The sequence below is a fragment of the Cibotium barometz genome, chromosome 48 (genome assembly GCF_041138505.1).
Source record: "Cibotium barometz isolate CiBa-2024 chromosome 48, ASM4113850v1, whole genome shotgun sequence".
Classification (NCBI taxonomy): domain Eukaryota; kingdom Viridiplantae; phylum Streptophyta; class Polypodiopsida; order Cyatheales; family Cibotiaceae; genus Cibotium; species Cibotium barometz.
The window spans coordinates 45,445,939-45,456,160 of NC_141093.1; the positions used below are offsets into that span (position 1 = coordinate 45,445,939).

At 42.4% G+C, this 10,222-nt stretch overlaps 1 protein-coding gene across 1 annotated transcript; it reads left to right on the top strand.

Annotated features, from left to right (window-relative positions):
• Positions 1–6,065: 6,065 nt before the first annotated feature.
• On the top strand, positions 6,066–8,584 carry LOC147611216 (putative inactive receptor kinase At1g48480). Its single transcript, XM_086785261.1, has one exon. The coding sequence runs from the start codon at positions 6,184–6,186 to the stop codon at positions 8,422–8,424; it is 2,241 nt and encodes a 746-aa protein (XP_086641387.1). The 5' UTR covers positions 6,066–6,183; the 3' UTR covers positions 8,425–8,584.
• The last annotated feature ends 1,638 nt before the right edge of the window (positions 8,585–10,222 follow it).

Genomic DNA, 10,222 nt, shown 5'->3' on the forward strand with positions numbered 1-10,222 from the left:
AAACTTCCTTGCACCATGACCATGATCCTTAGACTAGGATGGTACGCACCACTAAGCACTCGTGAAACATCATATGATGAGCAGAGAATTCCTATAATGTCTCACATCCCCCCCCTCAACACGAATGTCATCAAATCCTAGGAGTCACTTCTATTGATTCTCACCTATCATAGAAGCACAAACACTCTAGGTACCGGACCTATAATATCTAGTACTAGTATGCATACTTAGCCACTAGGCACTACTCACTTTCTATCCTCATACCAATCGTGCTAGCAGGAGTATACCCATGTTCGGCTGAGAGGGGTCAAGTTCTCAGACGATCGCATTCATGTGATGCACCCCAGAGATCGTTGAAAATCCTAATATAAGATTGATCATGGTGATTAGAAACATAGATTAAGCATAAATTATGGTGGGTTGTACCACACCAAGAACTCCATGGCTAGAGAGAGAGAGAGAGTAGCACACTTTACAATACTCTATTGCATATGTTATGAGCCATACAAAGAAAGTCTTTTAATATAGATAGCCATTGACCCAATCTCCTTTACACATCATCATGCCATGTAGTTACTCCTTTTTCACATTCTTTTATGTGGCTCTCACCATTCACACAATATCTTATGTGTCATTCTTATCTTTCCAGAATGTCATGCACCTCAAGGGTGCATTTACACACTCAACCAAATAACCCAACTTTAAATTAGTTTACATTGCACATTTCAACACCCATCCTCAATGTAAACTTAGGTGTGTGAACTAGTTATCTCTCAATTTGACGAACTCATCTCTCACCCCCAACAATTTGACACTACCAATCTCAACAGTCTCCCTCAATGCAAATCGGAGTGTTCAACAAGTGTGTGTGCATATGTCTAGCCAACCTAGACACCTCAAGTCCATTTCAAGCACCATTTTGCTCGGGCAGAGCCACCCAAGTGCTTTTAGGACATCCACGTGTCCTAAAAGACGAACCCCAAAACGCCCATGTGTGCACAACTCACGTACACCACAATTACACCCATTTTGAGCTCCTAGGCTCGAGCAGGGTACCCTCATAATTTCAGGTGAGAAAAAAATTCAACCATTTTATGCCAATGCAAGGGCAAGGAACCCATTCAATGTGATCAGAAAAATAGAACGGATTTTGTCCGCCCGACTTTTTAGGGCTGAGGGATTTTCAAAAAAATTTCAAAACCTTTCCAAAAAACTGCATGTGTGTACAAATGCTTTAAAGCATGTGAATGGGGGCTTATACTTGGATTGTTTTACACCACCTATTACAAAACCTTAGTGTCTTAGGCTTTTTTAATATTGACCACAAAATAAGATAAAGAACCTTATCACTGTCCTTGGATTTTTTTTAAAATGCGAGATTTTTATTTATACCAAGCAGTGTCCTTATAGATGAGAGCTGGAAGTAAGACTCGATCATGAGACCTTACCCCAAACACACACACAGTAAGACTCGATCACGAGACCTTACCCCAAACACACACACGCTTCACCAATTGCTCTAACTCACATGCTTAGAATGCTTCTCCTTCCTTGGGCTACTGCACGCTTCTCCACATTATTGCTTGTGCGCTTGGTGGGGTAATTGCGTTAGGTCTTCTACAACCACAACTGCCACCTTATCTCCATAGTCCATCTCCTATTTGTTGCTAGCAGCTTAGGTTTTGTCAACTTTACCTGCAGATTTACTCTCTGCTTCAGATGTGCTGCCAATTTATTATCTTCTTGTACTAGCTGTTGTTGCGCACTCGAGGATATACCTATCAAGGTAACTCTGTTGTGGAGCTCCTGATGGGTGGGCATCTTTACAACCACTATTTGCTGCCTCTGTTCGTCAGACTTTTCAAACTCTGGTTGTGCTTCTCTGCCTTGTGGGCGATGACCACCACGGCGTGCTGGGCTTGATCAACCTGCATGTCCATGCTTGTGTGGGTACATCGCCCACCACGGCGTGCTGAGCTTGATCAGCCTGCATGTCCATGCTTGTGTGGGTTGTGCTTGTGCTCACTGCCTCCTGCTCTCTTCTCAGGCTTCATCGCCAATGTATTTTCATCGCCCATGTATTTGCTCTAAGAAAACTACCATGGAGGGCTGCCTCTTCTACCTTTATAACAGCGACTCCACCAGCAAGCTTCGCTACTTCGATTTCTGCAAGCTCTATCTTTACTGAGTTTTATCACAGGTTCCATGGCAACATTGTATTCTTGTTCCAAAGCCCTTCTTTCCTCTTTAGCAGCCCTCTCTTGGCTGCTACACTCGTTTCCTATACAAAAGGAAACTTCTCGTACCATCAACATGGTTGCCGTTGAGCTTCCAAACAAGCTCTAATCTACAAGTTGCATAGCCTTGCCTCTCTAGAATTTCCCTCCAAGGTTGAGATAGCCACTCCTTTTTGTAGCTACTCCTTTGAGAAGACTTGGCAGTGCTAGCTCTTTGCCTTCTCTACAACCAAGCCTTCTTTCACCATTGTGAACCTCCTTGAATGACGTAACTTATCCATTGCAAGCTCTTAATTGAGATCCAATATGCATGCCCTTGCTTGCTGCATGCATCCTGTTCCAGGGTGCTTTCTTCATGGATTTTCCACAAGAAACCCCAAGGTGCTCTCCACGTGAAAGCTTCTGCAAAGGCTTCCACCAAACATTGCCCATATTCCATGAGCAAAACCATGAGCCATGCCTCAGCTGACATGCTCCAATATGGACTTCAACCCTTCACATGAGCATTATCCCATGCTTACACACCAAAAATTTTGAGGCAATATAATACACAAACGAACCTTTAGTGCTTAATCTTCTTGTTGGCAGCTTCTTTGGTGATATTGACTCCATTTACACCCTCCTTGATGTAAAAGTTTCCACTTGAACTTCAATGGTAGCTTTAAAATCTTCAAATGGTTGACAATCTTCAACTCCAATCTCCATGAGGAACTTCATAAACTCTCTCTAATGTAATCTTAATGATAACAGAGTGTGCTTAGATTTTCTCGTAAGAAAATGTTAAAAATATACACAACAAATCACAATCTAATGTATATAATATTAAACCATGATCAAGAGCCCATGCTAGCTCTGATACCATGTTGAAAATCCTAATATGGGATTGATCATGGTGATTAGTAACATAGATTAAGCATAAACTATGGTGGGTTATACCACACCAAGACCTCCATGGCTAGAGAGAGAGAGAGAGATAGTAGCACCCTCAACAATACTCTACTGCATATGTTATGAACCATACAAAGAAAGGCTTCTAATATAGATAGCCATGGACCCAATGTCATTTACACATCATCATGCCATGGGGAAACTACTTTTCCACATTCTTTAATGTGGCTCTCACCATTCACACAATATCTTATGTGGCATTCTTATCTTTCCACAATATCTTGCATCTCGAGGGAACGGTGCGTTCACACGCTCAACCAAATAACCCAAGCTTTAGTTTACATTGCACATTTCAACACAGATGACACCCATATGGCAATCCATAAACATGTGTGGTATCTTCATAGGCTACACATAAACAAATATATGTAATGCATTAAATAAATAAACATGGCAGTCCATAAACATGTGTGGTATCTTCACATGCTACACACAAACAAACATATGCAATACATTAATACAATATTCCAAACAAATAAATAACATTTCAATCAACACACATCATAATCGCATTCCGAACTAGAGTGAACCATCGTAAGCTTGATGAGACATCACAACTATCCACAGCCGAAACTCCGAATAAATGGAATTCTTTCAGTTGTAACATATCATAACAAGGTCTTCTCAAGAATCTCCCCTTTTCAGGATCATTTCTAAATCTAATTTTAACCAACGTTTATCTAAGGTTCTTTATGTACAAAGATGGTCACTTCTTACTCTAGGGATTAAGCTTCCAAAATCAATGGTCTATAAGCTTTTGAATTTACTTTTTATCTCACATCGAGAATCCTTAGGTGATTCTTGAGAATCTTCAGGCTATGTCTCCTAGAGAGTTCCTTGCCATCCTTAGGAAATTCTTGATAATCTTAAGGCTATGTCAATCTTCTTGAATATGACACAACAATCTTTGTTTATCTAGATCCTTATTTTTTTTATCAAAAATCTCTTAATCTAGACTTTTTCAATGGGATACACCCTTTTCTTTTGAGTGCTAAACCTTCGGATAAAAAATATGACATTGAAGACTCCTCAGACATCAAGCAGAGGTTAGGGGCAAGCCTTCCAAGCCTTCAAGGGATGAAGATCCAAAAGGCCACAAAGCAGGCTCTCCTAGCACCATGTAACAAAGAAGATCCAAAGCCCAAGACCTGAAGCGGGCATTAGGCAACCTTGATGCCCCTCCAGCAAAACTGCTCTCCACACTTTCCAAACAACACCCCAACCAAAACCAACACTAACCTTGACGCAACCCCACCAACCGCTCTCCACACTTTCCAAACAAACACCCCAATTAACACCCTCTCACGAACCCTCGCACCCCTTGCGTCACCATCCTCCATGCGGCTACTGACTACATCCACACTCCACCCTCTTGTTTTTGAGCTTCTCCCTCACCTTAACCACCTTATTACCTGGATCCATGAGCCCCCAATCATCGAACTATTCCATGAAGGGTTCAACCTCAATGAGGTGCCACTACCAAGAAGGGAGCATCGAAGATGATGGGAAGGAGTCCTTGCCCGTCCATGAGTAGCAACTCACTTATCCACTCAGACTGGTGTGTGACCTCATCTTCCAAGGCAACTCAAATGGACAACCTGTTTGCCTAGTGGAAGGTTGACCATCCTTGGTGCACCAGAGGAGGATGGCAATTTATTGATCCACCAAAAAAGGGACCACACAGATGCAGGTCATCTAGGAGTATAACCCGAGTTGCGCAATCCCTATCTCCTAAATATGATCATTAGCTGTGGAAAGAGTACATGGATGCGTGCCAAGGGAAGTCCCCATCGACCCGGGGTTCATGCCTTTCAAGTTTTTGTGAATGGAAGGCAAAGGCCATGTGCCCATAACGTTCGTTGCATTCACTCACTAGCATGGAGATTGTGGCTCTGCATGAAAAATGTCAGTGATATTTACACAAAGGTCCCTGACCCAGCCACCATAGTTGCCACATGATGCTTCTTCTAGCTTATTATCCTCATCCCCAAGGATGGACAAGTATTCTTAATTTCAAAATGGGTTACCATTCCCCCCCTTAATGCTTCTTCTAGCTTATTATCCTTGTCCTCAAGGAGGTGTAGAAGGACCAATGTACAAGTATTATTAATTCCAAGATCACATTGTTCATGATCAAGTAGAAGACTATTGCGGGGTGAATAAAGGAAAGTCTCACAATAAAAGTACCTCAAAAAAGTTGGCATTAATATTCATAAAACACTTGCAAATTATACATAGTGGACATGCAACAAGGAAATAATAGGATCACGTCAACCTAGAGCAGGTCGACCTTCTCAAATTGTGGGAGTTTCTTCCAAGCTTCAAGCTTTAGTTTTAATGTATTGAAAATATAAAGAAAATACTTGTTCAAAATTGCCAAATCCATGGTGAAAAGGATTGATGGAAGGTTCTCAAAGAATAGAGTTTCCCAAGCACTTTCTCGAACATTAAAAAAAAGGTCTAAAATTTCAGACATTTTTTAAAAAGTACAGAATTTAAGAAATTTCACATATATTTGCAAGATTCTCATTTTTACGTGCTAGCTCTCCAGAAAATGCTGAACGCCATGAGGTGTTTTTTACAATTTTATTTAGAAATTTGGAGTCTGGACGGGGTGGCCTTAGGCTCCACCTCTGCTTACACGTTCACATTTAGAGCGGTTCTGGTTGACCTAGTCACAGCTTTTATAATTCAGGAAGAATGAGTACCATCTTTTTCAGCGGCGACAGAAATGAAGCTTCTCCTTATGGCTCTATTAGCCAGACCTTATTAGAGAAAAAACATTGCACATAACTGTAGTGCGCCCCCCCCCACCCCGCCACACACACACACACAGAGCTAGCTGATAATCATTTTTTTCTTCCTCTCTAGCAACTTATCTATTACTTACTTCATTGCTTATATTATATAAATTTGTCTTAGCAGTACAGTTAAAAGTAATTAATATTGGGATTCAGCTTCAAAGCTGCTGCTGGGCTGCTTTCCTGTTAATCAATCAATGAGATTGTGTAAGGCCCAGGCATTGGTGCTACTAGTGCTTATATGCTCTCTTGTGGGCGGCAGGCATGGTGGTGCAAGTGTGGTTGCTGCCTCAGACATTGATGTATTGCTCGATCTGAAGAAGGGCTTCGGTGATCCCCCACAGCTTGCAAGCTGGGTTAGGGAGAGTGGTGGGGGTGATGGCGGTGGTGCCCCACCACCTTGCTTTGCATGGAGAGGAGTCACCTGCAGCAACACCACCATCAACAATGCAGTATCTGTTGTAAGTATCTCCTTGCCTAACTGCTTCCAAGGTGGCACCCTCACCCCCTCCATAGGAAACCTCCCCTTCCTGCAGCACCTAGATCTTTCTAGAAACTCCCTATCAGGCCCCATCCCCTCAGAAATCACCAACTTGAAGAGCCTTGCGTACCTGGATCTCTCCAACAACATGCTCTCTGGTGGGCTTCCTGTCAATTGGGGCAACTTGACAAGCTTGGAAACGGTTAATCTCAGGCTTAATCGTCTCAATGGAAGCATACCCAATGGAGTTTTCAAAGCGCCAAACCTTCAAAGGTTAAGGCTAGAGAACAACAGCTTATCAGGTAAGATCCCTTCAGAGCTGGCTTACCATGGCGAGCTGAGGTACTTTGCTGTAGAATATAACCAGCTTACAGGGCAAATGCCTCTGCAGTTGGGTAATGTTAGATCCCTCAGGTCTATATATGCTGGTTTCAATGAGCTCAATGGAACTCTTCCAGACAGCATTGGGAGCTTGCTCAAGCTCTTGCATTTGGAGCTGCAGCACAATCAGTTAGATGGGATAATTCCTGCTTCATGGGCCAACCTGACATCTAGACTTCTCACTTTGAATCTGTCCAACAATCACCTCACAGGACAAGTGCCATTGGCTTTTTCTAAGAACTTTTTGTCTGGTTCCTTTGCAAACAATCCAGATTTATGTGGGCTTCCTCTTACTAGAAGATGTTCACCCTCCCCTGCCATGGCGCCATCATCCCCACCTCATGAGAAATCCCCTCCTGGCATTGCAAACATATCACCATCTCAGGCCCCTTTGCACTCCGAGAGCAGTGGGCTCAAGGCCAGAGTCATAGGGGGTGTTGTGGGGGGCATGTTGGGTGCTTTTGCTGTCCTTGCTCTCCTCCTACTGGTATTTCTTCTCAAGAGATCACAAACACAAAGACGAGATGGTTCCCAAGTGCAGAACTGGTTCAGCCCAGACATCCAAGCAGACAGAAGAACTGGAAAATTTGAGATGGTTGTTGAAGGAAGCTCCAAGTATGTCTACAAGGATATCGTCTACCATGCCGGCTTCTTTGACACTGCCCATGTGGTGGGCAAGGGCAGATTTGCCACAGTCTACAGATCCCACTTCCCAGATGGTACCCAATTAGCTGTTAAAGTGTTCAAATACCCCATCGTTGCCGCCACATTCGAGAGAGAGATTGCGATGCTGGCATCGATCAAACATAAGTACTTGCTTCCCATCAAGGGATTTTACCATGATCCTGTAGAGAAAGCTCTTATCCAAGAATATCTTCCAAGGGGGACCCTTTATGGTCTGCTGCATGATGGCAATGATGTGAGTTCTCCTTCCATGCGTGGTAAAACAAGAAATCAAAATGCATTGCCGGATTGGGCGGCTAGGCAGAGAATAGCCTTTGGGGTTGCTCAAGCTTTGGACTATTTGCATAGAGGTTGCAATTACCATGTAGTGCACAAGGATGTCAAGTCTACCAACATTTTGCTAGAAAGAGATGGTTTACAACCTAGGCTTGGAGATTTTGGGATAGTTGAGATGGTCTCTAACAAGCCACCTGAGAGCAATATTGATGCGGTGGTGGAAACAGTGGGCTACACAGCTCCGGAGATCTTGGTGACGAGGAAGTACAGCGAAAAATCGGATGTGTACAGCTTCGGAGTGGTGTTGTTGGAGCTGATTACAGGGAAGAAGCCTGTTTGCCATGTGGGAGATATAACACTGGATTTGGCCACTTGGGTTGCAAGCCTTCATCGGGAGAAGCGTGGGCGAGAGGTCATGGACCCTGTTGCATGGAAGACATGCCCATTTCCAGAGTATCTAGACACAGCTCTCAACTTGGCTTTGTTGTGTGTGAGTGAGAATCCAAGCCTTAGGCCAGCCATGTCCGAAGTGGCCTCCGTTCTTGAAGGCTTGGCCTCTAACCCTTCTCCTCTGAGGAGCCCTGATCAGCAAATGGTCAAGCCCCTCTTGCCATGAAGCTGCTTCTTAATCACTTGAAGCGGCACTACATTCAGGGGCAGCAAGCGCTTCAAAACTGTGTTCGATGCTATCATCAAGCTGCTAAGGTGTCCATTAATACTCTACAGAGATGGGCTCCGTAACTATACGTGGACATACAGTTGCTTATTTTTTATTTTATCATTTTGTAGCAGTTTCCAAACTCATCCATTTTTGTCAATTTCCATCTCGTTATGCTTGTTAAAATAACTATACTTTCAATCTTGGACTTGGATTCTTGTTTTTTCTTGGGAAAAATCTGTAAGTCTCCTTCTCTCTCTCTCTCTCTCTCTCTCTCTCTCTCTCTTCGAGGGACCTGTGCTTGCGTCAGAAATTTAGGACACAAAGCTTCTTCGTTTGCATAAGAAAGCTAAAGGAAAGCAAGTGGACCAGGTGATACAGAAAATTCAGGAACTGTGGAAGAAGAGAGATTCTGTCATCTCCAAAGTTGTGATGCTCATTAAAGCACTCTATGTTTTGTAACTGCCTCCTCTAACTTCTTATATAAGCTGCCTTTATTTGAAAAAAAAAAAAAGAACAGGTAGTATATTTATTGTACATAATGTTAATAGAGACCTTAGGTATGTGTTCCCCACGGCCACCCCTTCCCTCTCCTCTTTCTATCTCCTTCCCTTTACTCATCAAATGAGCCTTTTATGGCCTTTTATTGAGAATTGTGAGACCTCAAATAGAAAGGGTATGGGTGAATGCATGGAAATTGAAGGCATAGGGTGGCTCATTATTTCATTGCCTTAAATAGAGAGTACATGGAGGAGTGAATGCATGCAAATAGCAAGCATATGGGGGGTCATCATTTCATTGCCTTAAATAGAGAAGACATGGAGGGGTGAATGCATGCAAATTGCAAGCATATGGAGGGTCATCATTTTATTGACTTTTTCAAGCTATACTAAAATGAAACCTTAGAAAAACACTCTTATTCTTAAAAATCTCACAGAATATATTTACCGCATTTAATTAATAGAGACCTTAGGTATGTGTTCCCCATGGCCACCCCTTCCCTCTCCTCTTTCTATCTCCTTCCCTTTACTCATCAAATGAGCCTTTTATAGAGAATTGTGAGACCTCAAATAGAAAGGGTATGAGTGAATGCATGGAAATAGAAGGCATAGGGGGACTCATTATTTCATTGGCTTAAATAGAGAGTACATGGAGGGGTGAATGCATGCAAATAGCAAGCATATGGGAGGTCATCATTTCATTTCCTTAAATAGAGAAGACATGGAGGGGTGAATGCATGCAAATAGCAAGCATATGGAGGGTCATCATTTCATTGACTTTTTCAAGCTATACTAAAATGAAACCTTAGAAAAACACTCTTATTCTTAAAAATCGCACAGAATATATTTACTCAAAATGAAAAAAATATTTTGGTGTCATATTGTTCTTTTTTTTTGAATAATAGTATATATATTTATATTAACACCGAGAAAACAACCATTTATAACAAGTCTTTTTATACTACTACTACACTTCTATTCCCAATCTCTATTAAGAAGATCACATGTAAGATCCCACCTCTCATCCTCCCATACAAAAGAAGACATCTCCCAAGATATGTGGTACCCCAACTGTGTACAAGCAACTAGCAAAATGCCAGAAGTGAATCCCTTAAGAGTCTACTCTTCAAAGTAGTCACCCTTGGTCGAGACTTTCGCCACCGGTCTCCGGTCCACAGGGTTTTCAATTAAGGCCAGAAAGATATACACTGATTGCTTCTCCTTTTGGTACTACCTTCTAGTTCTGGGCCCAAACT